Below are 21,489 nucleotides of genomic sequence, written 5' to 3' on the forward strand. Positions count from 1 at the left end.
CGATTCCTCTCGAGCCAAATGCACCACCAAACACAGAGAGGAGTAGCCCTCCAAGCATCCCGGATGAGCGCCCCAACAGAGACACCTCTCCAAGCCTCAATCAACCCTCTAGAGGAATAGGGCATAACCCAGGGAACCCCAAATAACCCAATCATCAAATCCCAACAATCTCTGGCCATACTGCAATGCAACAGAAGGTGATCCACTGTCTCCTCATCGCAACGACACAAGTAACAGCGATTGATAACCACCTGCATTCTCCTCAAATCATCTTAGGTTAAAATCCTACCCAAGACAGATGTCCAAGCAAAAAAGGCGATCTTAAAGGGAGCCTTGGAATGCCAAATAGCCTTCCAAGGGAAAGTGCCACCCTCCCCATCAGAAAGGCACCTGAAAAAGGATCTCACCTTGAAACGACCCTGAGAGTGTGGACTCCAAAGCCAACAATCAGCCTCCTCATGAGAGATCACCTGACGATACAGTAACTCCAAAAAACGAGTGACCTCCTCAATTTCCCAATCCTGAAAATGCCTCCTAAACTGAACGTTCCAAGTTAGTCTTCCGTTATCAAGGTGATAACAGTCAACCACCAAGGCTTGCCTGTCAGAAGCAATCCTGTAAAGCCGAGGGATGTTTGGGCTATGTTTTTGGTTGCGCTTGGCCTGTCTTGGGTGTTCCAAGGATCCACAGTGGATATGATTGAGGCTTGGAGAGAGTGTCTAGTGGAGGGCCGAGCCAGGGATGTTTGGAGGACCATTCCCCTTTGTTTATGGAGGGGTTTGTGGCGTGAGAGAAACAGGAGATCCTTTGATGGAGAGAAGACTCCTTTTTGGACTCTCAAATACAGTGTATTGTATACTTTATTTTTTTGGGTTAATGGGCGTAATTGTAAATCTTTGGGGCATCTTTTGGATTTTGTGGATAGCTTGAAGCTATAGTTGTCGCCTTTGGCGTCCAGCACCTTTTATGTAATCTTACTTATCAAAAAAATAACAATAAATAACGAAAGGTCATAATAGAGTTTGAACTGTCAAATGCAAATAGAACTTTAGAGAAGAGATGACACGTTTTCAGTTTTTCTCTAAAAGCATTTACTAATGTCATGTGTTTCTTATGTTTTAGATACAGTTCATTTTGCTTCCAAACAGATATTTGGTTGATGAGTTGGTTAATGTTTTAACGCTGGAAAAGGGATTTTCTTTTGCAGAAAGGATTTGTCCTATTATGGAGAAAGACGAGATCTCAAATCGTGGAACTTTTAAGTCAATCACTAGTGTAGTTTGCTCTTGCCTGTCACAGATGGGGGATGATTATCTTGTTTTGCAAATACTGGAGAAAGTAATTCTTGATCAAATAGTAAGTCAGCTAAACAACCAGATTATATATTTTGTCTTTACATGGATTTTACTAACTTTTTTGCACACTAATAATTTGTAGCGGTTAAATTTTTCGTCATGTAATGATTTTCTTGAGTTTCTTTTGAGTTAATTGTAAGTTGATGAGTTTGCAAAAAATATTTCCCTCTTTGAATACAACTTACTGCTGACTTTTATTTTTTGGTCATTTCAGTCTCTTAAACCACCTTTAGACAACACCTGTGCTCTGCTCAGAATGCTTGTTACACTCGACTCGATGCCAACAAGACTTTCGGAACAGAGTATCATCAATTTAAGTAGTTTCCTTCCAGGATACTTAATTGATGTTGTATTTGTAAGTAATTTTTCTTCTTGGACGCATGCTTCATATCACTGTCAGTTTAAATTCTCCTGTTTATATGATGGCTGTATTGGATCTTGGATTTGCATATATTAACTAATGATACAAGTCACATTGAGTGATTTTCTACCCTTCAGTTGATACAATGTGTGGTGTACTTTTTCAGTTTCTTGAAAGGAAAATATCAAAATAAAATTCTCAACATAATATCTATAAAAAGGAACTTATGAATAACTCTTTCATCAATCAAACTCAAATAACAAAATCATATCTTATGCCCTTCGACCCTAGCTTGATTGATTTTTTTATTAGTTACAATTTTGGATAATAATGGCTTTCACATATAATTTACATCTAAAATCTTCCATTCCGCCCTTGTATGATTTGTTCCACTACAATAAAATATAAGGCTGTTAAATCAACCTCTATTCTCCTCCACCACTTGCGGTAATCCCCCCTCCCCTCTTCTCTCTCTGACTCTCTCATCCACTTTTCTTTCGCTCTTTTCCACCTTCAATTTATTACAAGAATCTGCTTGTTGTCATACTCTACCTTAACTCAACAAACCCTTTTTTTTTTCAATTGTTACATGTTTCGTGGTCCAACATCTTTGCAATTATGTTTGGCTTGAATTGTATAATAGATCATCTTCTTTGGGTTATCAGTCAAGGCATTTGGATATGGCTTTAGAATATGGAGTAACTGGAAATTAAATTCTGCCCCAGTTTCTGCTATTTTTTCATTCATTGTGCCCATTCTTATTGTTTTTTGGTAAGAATACACGCACCCACTATTCCGCGATGAGGACTTGAATCCTCAACGCCCTTTATGAGAGGATGAGAGAAATTAGTTGAACTAGAGGCTCGGTGGTAAAGTTCCCTCAACCATTGTTATTTTTTGAGGCCAGTGGAGCCAAATTCTTTTTTCTATGGAATTTGAGTATCTGGTTTAAAGATTCCATTTAAATTTTATACCTTTAGCTATGCTTTAGTGGACCTGAACTATGAAATACCTAATTTAGTGATAGATGGTATGGGATAGTTTTGTTTTGTTCAAGGAAGAGGGAGAAAGTGCATGTAAAGTGGTTTTGCATTGGGAATAATTCGTTTCTATGTATTACAAAATTCTTCATTTAGTGATTTTTGTTGGTCCCTTATTATTACAATTATTTGATACTTCACGCGCTCTCTTCTGCTGATGATATCATTTTCAAGATTGTCTAGTTCCTCAGTTAGAAGGATTTTGTTATTGTATTTACTACTGCAACAGTCACTTTATGTATGTGTGTGTGTGTGTAGATTGAAGCTTTTCCCTTTGATGCAGTGCATTCCGGAAGGTGATGATGAGTCCACCATCTCCATTCGAACAAGCTCAAGCCGCTATTATCTACTACCGTGCTTCATTTTGTTTTACAGAATTAACAAACTTCTAAATCTTGTGTTAAACATGATGGGTTCATTGGTAGCTGAAAAGAGTTCATCACTCTTTTGTTGTACTTGTATCCGATCTGCCACTGACCATTCAAGTAGGATAACTTCAATTGTTTCTATCCTTCTGCTGATGCGTAAGGATATCAAAATCCAGAGAATTCTTTCATCATGCAAGGCGGAGATTGACTGTATACTGCAGAACATTCTTGTTGTACAGGTATAATTTTGCTTCTTGAGCAAAAACTTCGTCATCATTTTTATTTTTCCTTGTTCACCTTTACTGTTGAGGCAACAGATCCCTATCCAGAGTATGTCCATGTTTTATTATGGTATGACAAAGTATTTCCTTCACTAAAATTTATCATTGTAGTTTCAATTCCTTTGAGGTCATTGCCTAGTGTTGGTCCTGCCATGCACAGAGTGCTAGCAGGAATTGACTGTGTTAGTCCCAACCATTGGTAGTATTTGTAGAAAGTTGCTACTGTGAGAACACATCACATGGTTTCAATAAGAAAAAAATATAATTACAGAATTTGAGGTATGATATCATAGCCAAAGCCGAACTTAAAAATTTTCCATGTCTTAAGAACTTCCCACTGTATTAGATTTTTGCATTTTGTATATCAATGTAACGATTTCATATTTTACAAAAGTTTATAAAATATGCTTGTTGTGACAATAGAGTTGAAGAGCATCGTAATGTGAAATATCCTCAGTCCATAAAGATTAGGATCTATGCAAGGTTTGAAGAATCAGTCAATTCGTTTATAAGTCATTACTAGTGTTAAATGTTCTTCAAAAATTCACTAAAGTTTATTAAAAAGTCATATTATTGGATTATGTTGTAAAAATTTGTGTACATGGTGTTTTAGGCTCCATGTGCAGAGTTGAAAAAAGTTCACAACTGCGATAACCAATTCTGTTATGTTATGCTCAATATGACTTCGTGCTCGTTACCGTGTCGCGTTAGCAAATGTGTATGTCTTCGAAGCATCGATACATGCTACACGGTCCTAACTTTGGAGGTGATACGCATGTTAGGGATGTCATTGTGCTAATATTTTGGATAATTGCAACCTCAATTCAGGGAAAATTGTAAATTATTAGCTACCTCCTCTTATGCATTACAAGTGTTCTTTTAAATATTTTTACTTGCTTACTTGATGCTTCATTAGACATAAAGATGGAAGAGTGGATCGAAGGGAGGGTTGGAAGATGGATGAGACATCCTAGGGAAGGGGGGGTGTCGTTATCCATTTTTGTTCGGTTGAGTGGAACTGTGGAAGGGAGTACAAGGAAGTGACACCTTCCATTGTTTGGCAAAGTGAAGGAAAGGGAATGGAAGAAGGGGTATTATATTGTTTTTACCTCTATATCCTCATTAAATAATTTTGTAAAGAAATTATGATGTTAATAACGTAACTATACATAATATAGCCTACTTATCCTTCTCTTCCCTCCTCTCTTCCATCCAATTTTGGAGTGATGAAAAATGGTGGGCTAGTAGGGATGCGTAATCCATCCATTATTTCCCTTACCTCCTACTCTCCCTGGTGCCAAACAACGAAGACTTGTCCTATTCCTCTCCTCCCTTCTTTTCACATCCAAATTGGGTTGTTGCTTAGTACTACATTTGTGATGTTGTGGCCCGAATTTGGTGCCGGGTCCTATAGTGACCGGCTTACAAACCGACGACCCGTTTGTTGAGCTTTGTGTGGTGTGTTTATTTTTCTGTCGTGTTTCGTAATTGTTGCTTGGTTCGCTGCGTTTGTCATAACAACATTAAATGGAAAGAACCAACTTACAAGTGGCATTGAGTCTTACTTCAATAAATGGTTTAGATGGAAGCAAGAAATTAGTTTGAAGGTTGTGAACTAAAACATCCTCGTAACCCCTTTCTGATGTGACCTCGACTTTCATGGGGAAATTAGAAAAAAGATTGTCTCTAAATAAATATTAGCTTGCATTTCACATCTCTTGCAAGAAAATCAGCCTATGGACTATTTTGATGTCTGGCACCTCAAAGAAATGAGTATCTATCTACAAACTCCCCAAAGAGACTTGCCGGTGGAAAGAGCGTATTCTATGTGAAAATTTATTTTTATTTAAACTATTGAATTATCAAATAGTGTTTGGAATCCAATCCATGTAGTACCATTAAGACCCACTGAACTGGCCAAGGGAACTAAATTGATCATCATTAGCCTTCACAAGATGATACTCAAATCAATCTAATTATATTATCTCCAGCCTCAAAGAAATCAGCAACTTGATTGGTTCTTTGTTCACCCTTAAACTTCTTTATAAAATACCAGAGCATCCAAGAATGCAATTTTTCCGCAAATATCTTTCATGATCTCAAGACTCCTTTGTTATGCATATTTTTGGATCCGAAGAGGTCAGAGCAACCGGCATCTTTCCAGCCGGTGGGAATTGTGATGTAATTGTTTAAAGTGAAGTTATACAAGAAGTCAGTCAAGAGTTTGCTACTTGGATATTCCATTGAGAGGAAAGATTTGAACTATATGGAGGCTTTGATAAGAAGGGCATTTGAGTCCCCATTATGTCGTGTTTCATCAAGGAACTTGTTGGGATGGATTTGAAGTAGAGAGGAGCATAAATAAGATCTCATTAGAAACCAAAAGTAGGGGCCTTAATCTATCAAGAAAAGTGGGGGCTGTTTAAAATTTTGTTGAAGGTGATTGCTTAATTTGATTAGTTGCAGTAGAAATCCCAAGGCTGGTAATTAGAATTCATCATGTGCTTAAAAAGTTCCCAAATTTTAAGCTAAGAATATAAGATATAGCATGCCTTATTGTGTTTTTAGGTTTTTTTTTCTTGAAGGAAATCTCTTCACAGTTTAATTTCTTTCCTTGACTAACTTTCATTCCCATCCAAAGAAAAAGGCAAACCCTTTAGTGCCCCAAATTTAAAGTACCGCAAAAGAGCTCCATTTTCGGAGTAGTACTTGCCACATTTTACACTCGATATCTGCTTTTGATACATCCTTAAACTGTTTCACTTGCTTTCTTGTCAAGTTTAAGACACCTTGTAATCTGATTATTTGCTTTATTCTCCCTTCAAACAGCCAGTAACTAAATACACTGGCACATAATTATACCATTAGATACTAGCACTCAGATGAGTATTGATGTACATGTCAATTTGAATTTCCTCTATCTATTTAATGCAGTCTTCTGAACAAATCAACATGACCATTGAAGAAAGGCACAAAGTACAATGTGCATTTGATAGATTAAAGACTGTAACAAGTACATAATTCAGTGTGATGCCAGTAATCTCAGAGGAATTTCCTGCACCATGTAACTTCGCCAGTAAGTGTTCTTCCTTTTATTTGAATCAGTGCTGGCATGTTGTGCTCATTTTTATTTGCCGCATCGCAGCCAGCACTTTGTGTACAAATTAAGCATTTTGTTTCGTCTGTGTCCAATTAATTTATGAGATAATATGGTATTTGATATTCAATTCCACCTGTTTAGTTCAGTAAATTAGAGGATTTGGCATTTTGCAAGAGACCTTTTCTGGTAGAACATTTTTCTGAGTTACTAGAGAACTTCAAAATGTGCTGTATATGTCTGTAATTTAGCAAGCATATCAGCCCACTAGCAAAATAATTTATATTCTCCTATTTGTTTAATGGGTGGTACTGTTTTGTTTTTTTATAATTTAATTTAGTGAAGAAAGAGAAACTCCATGCAGAGTGCTTTCAATACCATTCCATGTTTTTGTTTTCCTGTTTTGTCGTTCATGCTTCATAGTTTTTGATGGAAACAATCCCAGTTGTTGTGTTGAATGATGAAATTAAACCTGCTGAGTCAACGAGATTCCTACCAGCTTCTTGCTCAAATTGTCAACAGTGCGGTACTTGGACTTGTTAAGGAGCTTCATTAGTTCTATGATTTGATTGGTCAGTCACGGTTGAGTTCGGTTATGTCTGTTACTTCTAATCTTCCTGATTATTGAATAATCAATGCAGGGATTGGGAACAATGAAAATATGTGGGGATGCTTGCTAGAGCTTCTTGTAAACTCTCTTTTTTTCCCTTATGATGTGTAGCTGCTGTTGTTTCACTAAAATGAGTTTTCAGTGGTGGGCTCCCATGATTTGTGTTGATAAACTAACTTTAAATGTCTTAATTCTGATGAGAAGAAATGGAACCAATTTGAGTGGAAATCTGAGCATTAGAAAGGCTAGGGTACAGGAAGAAGTCAAGGTGCTGAATTCCAAGGAGGGGAAGGTGATTTGTCCAGTGAGGAGATTGGGGGATGATAGGAAGGGTCCGTTGTGTAGGTTGACTATGATGGAGAAATAAATTGATTGGACTACTTAAATTTATTAATTTTTATTTCCCTTTTCTTTTCGAGCAGTTTAGCCGGATCAGACTTGTGTTGTAGTGAGACAGTTATGTTATAAAGATGGAGTTAGTTATTTTAGTTAGGAATCACTGGATAAGAGTTAGTTATTTGTGGACCTTATGCTATCCGCTCTTGCATAGAACGTTGTGCTCTTGTGGAATATATGCCCAGTTCATGCACCATGTTTGGGTATGGGATAAGATGGACTTGTATTCAAACTAGGGACCATGACTTATAAAATCGCTGAGGTCTTGAAAAGGCCACACATTCCATGTATGACCTAAACTTGTGTTATTTCAGCCATTTGCATGGCTGGCTTGTTTGTGTTCTGGGAGCAGTTTGCACCCATTTTATGTTTTTGGTCCTGTTGATAACTCCTTTGCAATGTCAATTTATTGAGCATATCTTTATAACAAGTTGGCTTGCATATTAGATATAGTAGAGTAGACAAATGGGAATAATTAAAAATATATTGATAAGAAATGCAATAAACAACTCATGAAACAAAAGTATTCTAATTATATATACAACACCAATTAGACTGTATCTTTGTCTATGACATGCAACACCAATTAGACTGTATCTTTGTCTTGTCTATGATCGTGTGTGATGTGAAGTAATTTGTAACTTTTCAAAAGTTTATTCATCTGCCATTGCTGGATTTATTCGCTACGAACAAACATAATTTATATATACCTAAAATGATAGTATCTATATATATATAATAGATTGGTCTTGGGTGAGGTCAGGTGACACGTTAATCCAATTGAAGCCCAACCTGCTTAGATCAGGCTGACAGTGGATCTTTATTTTGAACACAATGCAGGGCATTTTTGGTACCATCGCATGTGCGATGAACTCTGAAACGTTTGTCTTAGAAGTCATGTAATTGTTCCTTCTTATGTCATCTTATAATCACCTAAACCCTTGATAGATAACTGATATTTCTCATGGTAGGTAGCTGGTATTGGTCAGGTAGTTTGGAATGAGGTGCTACTTAATATCTCATAATTTTCTCTCTTTTTTTTTTTTCTTCCCTCAGATTACTAGTGAGGACAATGGAATATTATGACTGCACATACCGAAGTGTTCAGAAGAAAGTGTTTGCTGGTGATCCTCAAGACGGGAATTTGCGTTGGTAGATCAAACCATTCATTTCTCAAGTTTGCATGTGATGGTGGTATACCACATTTTAATTCAGCCTATGCAAGTAAAAAACCATGGCGCCTCAATTTAAAATGGTCCCCGGTTGAAGGCTGTGAGTTTGAGCTTCAAGGTTCACCAAGATCAGTTAAATAACACATGCATAGAATAGCAATATTGGGTTTGCCTATAAAAATGTGTATGTATTAGAAGAAGAAGAGAGGAAATTTATACAACTATGTCTCTTCTGTAACGTGCATAAGTTCTTTAAAATCACATCTGCAATTTTACTGTGCAGCAGATGATCCACATCTCTATAATTAATATGATGGTGTTGGGTGTAGAATTCTGTTCCATTCCTTGAACCGTAAAATTTTAGTTCTTTCCTGGATACGCTTGTAGATATTAGTTGCGACTTAAAGGTTTGTTCCATTCCTTTAAAACTGAGAATATCTCAACTTAAACGTTTGTTCCATTCCTTTAAAGCTGAGAATATATCTCAACTTAAACGTTTGTTTCAACAATATATTTTAATCTTTTGCAAAACATATATAATCTTAATGCAAGTGGAGAAAACTAGCAGCTTGAAACAATGGTATTGAGCTTGTAATAAGTGTGTGAATTGTTCAAGTATTTGCCCATAGCTGCTTCTGGGGAGGTTGTTTAAGCAACCATGGCATACCAGAAATTTGGCTAAATGGCTAATGGGGTATTGTTTGAATATGATTATGAATAATTGTTTATTATTACTTGGATTACACAGATCTTACTGTAAAACTAAATATGACTCCTTAAGTTGTACAATGGTGCGTCCAAATGACTAAGTGGACAAGAAATTGGTAAGAGTAAGCTTATAATAAGGATGATTTTCCGACACTTGTGAATGGAGAGAGCATTCTGCATTATGTAATACTACGTTTTCCCTAAATTATCAAGTTCGATTTTGATGGGACAAAGAAACATGTAATCAAATGTCTTAACAAAGATTAATTCAATATCTATTATTCTTTTTCTACATTTGTAATTTGAAAAGATTTTGTAGTCATTTTTCCATTGTAATCAAACAAAGTGCAAGTTTCTTGGTGGAGGTCCGTTACACTGTAAAAGTCTCCTATTGAATAGTTTTTTTTTTTTTCTTCATTCAAAATCCCAAATTGTTTTTCAGTTGTAATTTCTTCCACCTCCATTCGTTTTCTGACATGGAAAAAAGTCAAAACATCTTGAATCGGGATTTATATTTATTTTATTTGTAAAAACAAGAGAGAGACTAAAAGAGTTAACTACTCCACGTCATTATTTTTTTTTGTTAAGATAAATTGTGGATTTAGGAGAGAGAATGCAGCTTGAAGAGGATCCGCAAAACCCACTCCAAAAAAATAAAAATAAAAAAAGATTGGTGAGAATTTTGTTTTGCAATTCCCAGAGAAAAAATATGAAATGTATGGATGGATGACTTATTCAAACTCTCTTGGCGGGAAAGTCAATTAAAAATTTAAAACAAACACATTTTGGCAAGAAAGCAAGTTTTAGCGCCAAAACACGAGTTATTTTTTTCTTTTACTTTTTCCTAATCCAAAGCCCTGCTCTCAGAAAGAAAAGGATGCAATCAAAGATCAATTCATTCTTCAAACCCTCTGCCTCTTCAGCTCCCAAATCCCCTGACCAATCATCATCATCATCTCCATTTCCTGAAGATATATTTGGTGGCGACTACAACAACAACAATGAGACAGAACCAGAGATCCTCATTACATACAAGCGCAGATCTCCAAACCCAGATGGGTATTCACCATCTCTCTCTCTCTCTCACGTTTTTTTTCTTTTTCTTTTTTCCTTCCCTTATCTCTCTCTGTGTGTTTTTTTCCTGGTTATCTCTCTGTGTGTGTATATATGCATATATATACTTGTGGGAGGGGGCTGAGGGGATCAAATTACTTTGTCCTGCAATCTAGGGTTTCATGTTTTTTTCTTGGGACTAGGGTTCTGATATTTATATATACCCCAATTTGCTTGATATTATTGAATGAGACATTATCTAATCATTACCTGCATTTTTCTGATTCACACACACACACACACACATATATATCTAACATGTATTTTGTTCAAAAGTGGGTGCGGTGGATCGATTGGTGAAGCGGAGAAGAGACTCAATTCAGTGAATTCATTGTCGAAACCTGCGTTGACTATATTGGGGAAAACTCTGAATAAGAAGAGAAGCTATGTGCAGTACCATTTGGATTTGGGTCAGTCTGATTTTCTCCTACACACATGTGCTACATGTGGATTCAAGTATGCTGCTGGTGATGAAGGGGATGAAAAGGTTCACAAGACATTGCACAAGAATTATACACATGGTATCCAATTCAAGGTAGTTTTCTAAGAATACGTTTGTGTGTGTGTCTGTAATGATTGCTTATGATTATTATAAGCTTAAATTTCAGGGTTGGCGTAACGAAAGAGTTATTCAGATTCCTTCAGTTGAAGTTGGTCGTATTGTTTTGGTTTTGGAATGTGATCCTCTTCATCAGAGAAACAAGGTTCATGTTCATCTTTGAATTGCAGATAAATAATTATTACCTATACATGAATACATATATTTATATACACAAGCGCATATATGTGCACACATTAAGAACATGAAAATTAGAGCTTCATTCCAGACACATTTGCATTGGCAGGTTCAGGAGGTTGTAAAGATAATGGAGATGGAACTTGGAGATGGATGGGTATATCATCAGAGCTGTAAGGTGGTGAACAGTGAGTTATACCTGATTGCTTTGATAACAGTGTGTTTCTGATTCACTAGCAAAATTTTTAACTTATATTTTTGGATCAAATTGTATTTTTCCATTAGCATACAGATTACATGATCATATCCACATTCATATTTTTCCCCAATTGATATATATATATATATATATATTTATTTTGATAAGTAATTGATAGATGGAGTTTATAATTACATCTTGAATAAATTCCAGCTGTTTTCCTTTTTATTTTGCAAAGTTTAATTTTTCCATGAAATTGAGTTGTAGATTTTGCATTTCTTTTCTAATATGTGTTGTTTTCCTAATTAAAGTTCATTATTCACTTCTGTGGCTATCACTGGCTTCTAAAACTTTTTTCTAACTATATTTTTATTAAATCCCTAATATTTCAATAGTTAATTAATTTCTTTAAAACAGTTTTGGTCCTTTGCGGTCTAATAGAAAGATCTTAACCACAATTTTTCCTGATTGCAGGTGTATCTGTTTATTTCCTCTCAAAGGATTGCTGGTTGTCTGGTTGCGGAACCAATAAAGAAGGCCTATAAGATGCTCTCAACCTTGGTGGATGGAAGATCAGATGGTACTGGCACGAAGGAAAAAAGATCAATTCCAGCCACCCTCCAATTTGGTGAAGTGAGCTTTCAGAGGGAATTGATAAGAAGAACCTCTTATATCAGTAGTACTGAGTTGTCGGATGGGAACCTCAATGGGGCAATGTTCTGTGAAAAGGAAGCTGTACCTGCTCTATGTGGCATTAGAGCCATTTGGGTCACTCCCTTTAACAGAAGAAAACATGTTGCCAGCCATTTACTTGATGCTACCAGGTAAAATTTTATTACTTTTGTCTATGTCCTATCTCTTTTCATGGTTGTTTTCAGTTTGGTTTCTTAAACGAACCAATTCATGTGAACCAAAAAATAAAGGCTGTCATACGATAGATTGGTTGCAATATGCCTAATAGAGGACTTGGAAGGATTAAAAAAATACAGTTTTTTGCTAAATTATTGAGCTATTCTTCCACCCAGTTTAACAGGTCTAACAATACATCTGAAATCAGTCGTAAAGCAATTATGTCCTGCTCAAGATGAAGCTTATTTTTATTTCATAGAATGGCTGCAGAAATAATCATCCAACTTACCATCGTCCTAGAGATATTTATTCAGAAAGCTTGACTTCGCCTATTACTCACTGGAAAATGCCGAGAGCCCTCATCATGGTAGGATTCACAACGCAAGCGACAAGGTTGAGCAGCATCTTTTGCAACATCCTCAGCTTTGAGAAATTTTCCCTTCAGCTTGCGCATTAGTTACTTTCACTTATGTGGATCCAATTTCATTAGAGATCAATGGAACCTAAATTCAGCTAGCTTTTCTTCTCAAAGAATTATCTCCTTCCCCTACATATTTTCAATCTTTCTTTTAACTCTGATTCATTTTATCTTATTGTAACAGAAGCTAGATTAAGTAATTTTTCCGTGCAGTGATGAATTTCTGTATTTTATACTTAGTGCCACCAATGAAATCCTTTGACTTCTAAAAAGCTTCCCTCCTGTAGTTCGGAAGCACATAGCCCCCGTGGTATTTTAAATACAACTCTATATACTCAGAAGGTCCTTACTGGGGACACGCTGAAGAGTTGTTTGTCTAGAAGAGTAGAAGATAAACGATAGAGGCCGACCAAAACTTACCTTGGAGGAAGTAATTAAAAACAATTTAAAAAATTAAATCTAAAAGAAGACATGGTATATAATATTCATATGGGAGAAAGGGAAGGATGATGACAATTGGCATAATAGAAAGAACAATTAAAATGAGTCAGGAGGTAATATTATTTTTGATATTTTGAAAACCTTAAAATGAATGTGGAATATATTTCTCCTCTCCTCACCTCTGGGCACTCATGTTCTGGCCACTATCTGCCTTTTTCAATTAATTTGTTGGCACTTTTGTATTTTCTGTGTTCTCATATTTACTCTCCAATGCAGGAGAAGTTTCAGGGAGGGAGTTGTCCTGGACCACTCCCAGTTGGCATTCTCCCAGCCGACCATAGCTGGAAAGGCATTGGCATCGAAATATACAGGCACTAGCTCATTCTTGGTGTACAAAACCAGTGACTTGGACAACTAGGTTGGTTTACATATCATAGATAAATTGCCCAACCTCCATCAACCATTGGATTAAGTTATCTCCTTCTTTGCATGCTGCTATACTATATAATGGAGAGATGATGTATTTAGACCTACAATCATGATGAAATGGATACCTTCTTCTGTGGCCTGCTCTTCATAGTCATCTCTATGTAAATGTCAACAAGCATATGAGTTTCCTCCATTTCAGATTGATTTACAATTTGTTCAAAAAAATGTACCCTCCTTTTTTCTTTCTTTTTACTTGACTGATTTAAGTTTTGAAGGGCAGGCCTTGAGGAGAACACTTTAGCACTGCCACAGCATCAAGGAAAAACTGCCAAAGTGTTGAGATTCCGTGTGTGGTTAATGGATTACTAATTTGCTGCATCCTAACTGACTTGTTTCTGAATTGGTAAATTTCTTTTGTTTCTCTTTTCATTTGTAGTTGGTAACTGCACTGTTATAATGTCTCCATGTTGTCTTTTTCATTTGTTATTATTATTTAATAGCGTTTTATCATTCATTTCCATTTCACGGAAGGTTTTTGATCCTCCATTAACCCCAACTTGTTCTGATTAAGCTTTTCTTGGAGAACCACCCATTCTTGAAATTCATAGTGGGGCAATGAATGAACCAGATAACAAGGGTATTTTTGTAAAAATTAAAATAAAAAATCAACCCAAATGTCGAATGAGCACTTTAACACCGGAATTCTAAACTCCGTTAGTTAGCTGGAGGGTTGGTGCAGTTTAGCCTCAAATTCATGTTTTGACTTGTTTATTAAATTAGTGTTATAAATGAACTTTTAACTCGATTTGATTAATGCTCCAAACAAGTGTTAACCAAATAGAGGTTGTCAAGTTCAGTTTTTAAATACTTTTGACAAATGAGTTGAGTATGAATTGTTTTCAAAATATTCTAAAGAACTCAAATATGATTTCATTTTTTTAAGAATTGTTGGATTTATATTCAAATTTTTTTTTTTTTTTAATTTATTAATTTAGATCTCACTCATTTTTTAAGCTTGAATTCAAGAGTGAGCTTAAAATTGACTTGGGTGGATATGAATTCAGTTTGAATTTGACTGTAAAATCGGAGCTTAAAATAAATGAGTGGAGTGATTTACAGTCTCATATTAACTTTTTAGGCGCTCAAACGGTTGGAACAACACTTCAATGCGGTGGATGTACGGAAATGTAAATTTCTCTAACTTGGAAGGGTAGTATCGACCCAGAGGCTTTTTGAGAACGTGAGAAATGAGTCTAGTTAAGCGTAATGGGTCGTTACTTGACGCCCAAGCAACACCCAAGTTTCCATAAAAAAAAAAAATGTCTGGAAACTACTTTTGAATGCTTCCGCATCTCCTCTACAAAATAAATAGTTATGGTACCAAAAAGACCCCACCGCCACAATATAATTTCTGTTCCAGCCCTAAACCCCCAAACCTGCCCGCGCCACTTATAAAACCCTCCCCATTCCCCCAAAACGCAACTCTCTTCAGAAACCTCTTTTAGACACCGATTCTGACGCAAACATGGTGGACGACCGTGGTGGCGTACACTTCCCGGTGGCCTTCTTCGACGGCGATCGCGAATTCGTGATAGGCGACGTCAATATTTATCCATCTCTTGAATTCAAGAAGTTTCAATCGGTTGTAAGCGAAAAGGTCGGAATCTCCCCTAACCAGATCTCCATTTACCTCGTCGACCGGAAGAGTTCCAAATTTTCGCCGGGAAGTCGTCTGAAAATCCCGATCACCGGTAAGGCGAACTTCGCTGCGATCGCTCTCAAAAAGGATTGTTCCTTTCTTGTGGTGTTGAAGCGATCAAGAAGACAGAGGAAGCGAAAGCCAAAACAGAGTACCCTTGAGTTCAGCGATTACCTGCCTGTAAATAAAATCTCTCCGTCACCGGGAAAGTTTCTTCTTCTCCGGAGAAACAAACCTGAGTCGAACGATTCACGAAATTCAGGCTACTTTTCGCCTTATTACCATCAGATTACGCCGTCGGACTTTCTGGATTACGATGAGAGGCTAAAGAAATTGCAGATTCGAGAAGATCAGTACTTGACGACTATGAATTTGAATACGAATTTCGATCTGGATTCGGTTCCGAACCTTGAAGATGGTTATGTGGATCATCGAAGTTTGTGCGAGGAATGTATGAACGCGAACAGGAGAGGAAAGGCAGCGCCGTTTCACTGGTGCATATACGACGCCGTCACGGTGGGTTTCCGTTCATCGGCCGGTCCGATTGCTCGGCCGGAAAAGGCTTGTGAAAAAGCACTTCCTGGTCAATTTGCTTTTTGATTCAGTGCTTCTGGTAAACCCTGTTACAGCTTTTTTGGTGTACGGTATGGAACGTATATCACTGGTTGATACCATAGGATTGGTGACTCTATATGAGTAAATAGAGTAGATGAGAGTATTTGGTGAATAATGATGATATAGATTATAGTAGATATGACATATATTTACACTGCATATGCCCTTTGGAGGAGAAAGGGTATAGTAGTTGGTAAGGTGAAGAAGGTGGGTGTTTGTCCAATTGCAAGTGTTTTTGGGTGGTGGTGAGAAAAGAAAAGGGTGTGTGCTCTTGCATTTGGGTTGGGTTGGGTTGTAATTCTTAGACTTTGTTTTGGACTCTCCAAATGCTGCTTTTTCTTGTTTGGTACAAACAATGTGTGTATCTAAATATGGATTTGAATACCAATTTACCCTTTTGATTGGGATATTATTAATTGGCATTTCCTTTTTGCCCTTTTGTTGTAGGGGTGTGTATGGACCCTCCATAATTTTTGGATCAAGTAAAGTTGTGTTTGGCAAATTTGCATCATGTTTCACTTTGTGTTGGTCACTTTTTAGTTTTGTTCAAAATTTGCTATACATATACTAGTTAATAATTACTGTATATGCTAAAAGATGAACATTTTTATGTTTTGAACATTCTCAGTGGTATCAGCTAATAAGTTGAAGCGCAAGTATAGCCTTGGTACCGTTCAAATCTCAATTTCCTATCAAGAAACTCACACAATACCTTGATTACAGTTATGCAACCAATTGACAATAAATAAAATGAATTGGAGGGAATGCAATGGAGAGAGACTTCTTGGTGCTTTTGCATTTGAACGGATTCCATTACCTTTTTAAGTAATAAATTGGTTGAATGTTAGTATCTCTCTATTTTTTAAGTATATGATAAGTAATTGTTTGTTTACCCATATACAAGTTGAAAGTAGTTCTGGCAAAGTAAAATATTTGAAAAATAAAAAAGGAAAGTCATGTAATATCTTTATTAGTTGAGTCAAAAGTTGGGTGAATTTTCTTATACGTTTGAAGTGATCAAAGTTAGGAGGAAGAAATGAATATTCAACTTTCAAATTCCAAATATATGGAGTATATAGATAGTATTGGGAATGATTTTATCGAATTTACCTAAAAAGTCACATTGTCAAAAATCTTCAAGCATAAAAGAGTTGGTGGGTTATGGTATGAGTGAGTAATCCAAGAGTATTATGTGTTCTTAACCATGTGTGCACTGATCAAGTATCGGGCGGAAGTTTGGTAAGTAGGGATTAGGACACATCCACATGAAATATCCTAGATTTTGCGTTGTAAATATTTTTTTAGGTGAATGATTCTCAATGGAAAAAGGGCTAGGGCTAGTTAAGAGATTTCCATTGGATAAGACCAAAATCTAATCCCTACTGTTCCGTTTATTTTTCTTTTTCTTATATATATATATATATATATACTTTTAAGAACTTCGCTGCGATCGCTCTCAAAAATGTGGTTTTACTTGTTGAAGATGTGAAATGTCCCTAGATGGAAAAGCCTAAAACATATCATGATAGACTTTTCCTCTTCAAGCTAAAAGTAGTATTGGGGTCCCCATACCCATACTGTTGCTTTTTCATTGTCCTGACTTGGTATGAGCTCACCTTATCTTCTTTCAAAGGTAACACATAGATTAATGATGTGAGGGTTTGATTCAGTCACAAAGGTCATGAAATTAAGGATAAGTAAAACTTTAGCTAAAATTTAGTTTGAATTTTTTTAAAACAATTTTAATCTTTCTTATCAGTATATATATATATATATATCTAATGTTTAGTAAATAAATGCAGTGTGCAGTGGATTAGTGCTTTCAGTGGACATTAGAGTGTCAGGCTTCAACTTTTTGCATCTACTAATTTAACTTCTAACCTTTTTTATCTTGTAAAAAAAAAATTATTTATTATTTAAAAAAGGTGACAAAATTACACCTAGTTGTTTGATGATTATTTTATATATTATTTACTAATTGTTTTTTATCTTACCTACTACACTTGATTTGTGAGGTGTTGTAATTATAACAAGAGTACCTCCTCTATGAAAAAACATAATAATTGTTATGAATTTGTCAATAATTTAAATGGGATACCTAAAAAACGGACAGATGAGTGCCGTTATCCTGAGAAGAGTGGTTTTACCCAAGCTAGATGATGTACAAATAAATAAATAAGGGATTTGGAAAGTCTTGTGTTGGAAACCGAACTGATGGTGTTAATTAGCTGATAATATAAAAATATCATTACTACAATAATCAAAATCCTCTTGGAAGACCTTGCCACCATCATTACCATCCATCCCTGCACGACTCTCTCTTTGAATAACTAATTATAAAAAAAAATACGATAAAGAAATATAATAAAAAAAGTTATAATAAATTTGTGGTTGAGACGAAAAGAAAAAAAATATATATCTATTAGTTTATCTGCTTATGACCTTACCATTGATCTTACTTATTAGTACAGTCATATAGAGATTGAGGGATACAAATTTAGCATGTTTATTTAGTGTTTTCTTGTAAATTACACATTTTACGTAAAAATAAAATTTCTCTCTCCATGTATGTAATCTTAGAGTTGAGTGAGTCAAGTAAAATATTGTGTTGTACACGAATATATATGATTGTTATATCTATATATGCTTGTGTTAATGTGATGTAATGATATTTTTGCTGTGTATGGTGAAGAATAAATTTAATTCTCAAAAATAGGCGATCATTGAGTGAATCGGAGAGAGTTGATTTTCCCCTACGACAATGACAATGACAATGACAATGAGGTGCCTCACACATCAAACTGTTGAAGTAGGGTAATGTTGATTGTCATGTTCATTTGTTATAAACCCGTTCTTGACAGGAAAAAAAAAAAAATCATGCAATGATATATACTAATATATATACATATATACATACATACATACATATATATATATATATATATATATATATATATATATAGTAAAATTAGTGCTAATTATATGGTGACACACGAGGGGGTTGTGTCAGGCTCCTAAGGTGGGACGTGATTAAAATGGGTGCTGAGATAATTTTTTTTATAAAAACCAACTCTTTTAAAAGGAAGTGTGGAAAATGGTTTTCTTTAAAAATAAAAACAAAATTAGTCGTGTATTTTTTTTTTTTTGGGTAAATTAGTCGTGTATTTTCCGACTCAAAATATGCTTAAAAAAGAATAGTAAGGAAAGTGTCCAAAATATGTATTTTTTTTTACAAGTGCACTATCATCATATGTAGCATGCTGAAGAAGACTAGAATGAAACAGATGAGCAACTAGTGCAAATACAATCATTTAGCAAGCATAGATCAATATAGCAATTTAACGATCCTGTGTCTCTACTTAGCCTTCAACATGCTCAACTCTGTCCGCAAAAGCTTGAGGATTATGAATATTCAAAAGAGATGTGAATTACATAAACCAAAAGTCAAATTCAGCATAATGTAAGGATTGTTCCACTCATTATGCTTGTCTACATTAACAACATAAGCAAGGTATTAACTATACAATTCTGATCAAAAGCTTGAACATGGAAAACGAGTCAGGATGCTAAACAAGAGCATCTTTACTTGTTGTGTGTATATATATGTGTGTGTGTATATATATATATTTGTATAAATTTGATGTGTCATAATAGATTTATAAAAAAAATTTGGATTATTTGTTTTTAGTTCCAACTATTTTTTTTTGCTGATCTCACATAATTTTTATAAACCTACTTAATATAAGATTGATTCGTTAATAGAATGAGAAAGAGGAAGGAGAAAGATTAATATATTTCAGTCGCTTTAAAATTCAAAAAAAAAAAAAAATATATATATATAACTATTTTACACATTAATGACATGACAGTATATCTTAACAAAAAAATATTTTAACAAATTGTTGGAGATACTAAACACAATTAAAAAAGCCAAATTAAGACCCAGGTACAGGTTGGATCTACCTTGGCCTAATATTGATGAGCTTAGTGCCTCCATCTTTCACAATACAAATTGAAAATTCCTTATTTATCCGTGTTAGATTGAACACCACATCTTAATTTGACTCGGACAACATTAAGCTATTGCCCAACTTAGACCATAGCTACCCAAAATAAATAAATAAACAAAAAAAAAAAAGGAAAGAAAATAATAGCACATATATATATATATATATTTTCCTACAATCACGCTAGCTAATGTTAAAATTTTCATTGGCTTTCATTTTCATAATTACCTTCCTTTTTTTAAAAAAAAAAATAGTGATATTTGATTGATCATCAAGAGTGAAAGATCCACTTTTTTTTATATTAAAAGCATTCAGTTAAGAAACTTTGTCTAACTCATGACTTTAAAATTATTTTCTAAAATTTTCAAACCACGAGTCAAAAAAATAATGTGGTAAGGGGTAGGGCCATAATTTTAATTCAGAGCGGGTGCAGTGTAAAAAAAAAAAAATAATAATAATTTAAATAAAAAGAATAAAAAAATAATAATAAAAAAATTTACATACTATATACATCATTCTTAAGTACAAAAAGAAGAATGTTAAGAAATAGGGAGTCAAAATAGGGAGTCAAAAAAATAATAATAATAAGAAAAAGAAAAAGGGAAGAAAAATGAGAAATTTAAAAGAAAAAAAAAATAGAATTTGAGTAACGAATTTTTTTTAAAAAGTAAATCAAAAGAATATTAAGAGCAAAAGAAAAATGAAAGAAAAATTTAGAAAAGTAAAATTTTAGGGGGGTGTTTGGCTGTAAAATTTTGCAAGGGGCTTGCAGAGTCTTTTGACTCAAATTGAAACTAACCAAACTTATCTTTTTGACTGAAAAAGGAAATCGGTCCTAATAGAAACTCAAGGCGATTGGTAAAATGAAACAAATGAAAGGTGATATTGCACAAGCATTCATCAATTTCATAAATATGAACTTACACTCCGAAGAAAATAATTGAATAAGGAAAATACATGTAAAGGAAAGAAAATATAAGAAAAAGATTACATTGTTAAAAAATACGTTGTGTTGGTTGGGACCTTTTTCATCCTCTTTATCAGCATTTTTTATATCCATCTTCAGATAGTTAGTAAAAGTCACCTAGGAGTTAACTTCCCATTTAAATATTTAAATTTAAACCTAAACCAAATTCTTTCATTCTTATCCCACTTTATTTCCACCGCATGTTCCAAAATAATTATCACAAGTGCCATATATAACTTATCATCATATTGAACATAAGTCATTGAGCAACTGACACACGGCTAAGTAAAAAATTATTTTAGGGTGCAAAAAGGGAGCATTATATAAAAATTTTCTTATAAATATATAAATTAAAATAAAAAATATTATAATTTATAGTGGACCGGTTAGGAGGGGCATGTGCCCCTCTGAGCACACACTGGACTTGATCCTCACTACTCACAATCTATGTGAGTATCAGCGTGAGTCAAATATGAAAGTATATTCGAAACAAAATTAAGCTTATGGTGTTAAAAGACCAAAATTAGGCTCATTAAGAAAATAAATAAAATAAAAAGTCGGGAGAAAATTGAACGCAAGATAGAGTAGCGGTAAGTCGGGAACCCTTTGTTTATTTTTCGGTAAATAA

General features: G+C 34.8%; 2 protein-coding genes across 3 annotated transcripts in view; both read left to right on the forward strand.

Annotated features, from left to right (window-relative positions):
* LOC132313744 (uncharacterized) overlaps positions 1-9,056 on the forward strand; it is a 34,777-nt gene extending 25,721 nt beyond the window's left edge. For both annotated transcript variants that reach the window (XM_059812670.1, XM_059812671.1), the window contains exons 17-21: positions 1,208-1,356; positions 1,570-1,710; positions 3,040-3,363; positions 6,340-6,481; positions 8,565-9,056. In XM_059812670.1, coding sequence (XP_059668653.1) covers positions 1,208-1,356; positions 1,570-1,710; positions 3,040-3,363; positions 6,340-6,426 — 701 coding nt within the window. In that variant the 3' untranslated portion in view covers positions 6,427-6,481; positions 8,565-9,056. The remainder of the gene's footprint in view (positions 1-1,207; positions 1,357-1,569; positions 1,711-3,039; positions 3,364-6,339; positions 6,482-8,564) is intronic.
* Positions 9,057-9,631: 575 nt separating this feature from the next.
* Positions 9,632-14,052, forward strand: LOC132315112 (protein CHROMOSOME TRANSMISSION FIDELITY 7). The gene is made up of 6 exons (XM_059813870.1): positions 9,632-10,447; positions 10,778-11,036; positions 11,110-11,205; positions 11,347-11,415; positions 11,911-12,260; positions 13,421-14,052. The coding sequence occupies exons 1-6, from the start codon at positions 10,266-10,268 to the stop codon at positions 13,560-13,562; spliced, it is 1,098 nt and encodes a 365-aa protein (XP_059669853.1). The 5' UTR covers positions 9,632-10,265; the 3' UTR covers positions 13,563-14,052.
* The last annotated feature ends 7,437 nt before the right edge of the window (positions 14,053-21,489 follow it).

The sequence above is a fragment of the Cornus florida genome, unplaced genomic scaffold (genome assembly GCF_030987335.1).
Source record: "Cornus florida cultivar Cherokee Brave unplaced genomic scaffold, ASM3098733v1 CherokeeBrave_3.0.0_Hap2_Chr06, whole genome shotgun sequence".
Classification (NCBI taxonomy): Eukaryota; Viridiplantae; Streptophyta; class Magnoliopsida; order Cornales; family Cornaceae; genus Cornus; species Cornus florida.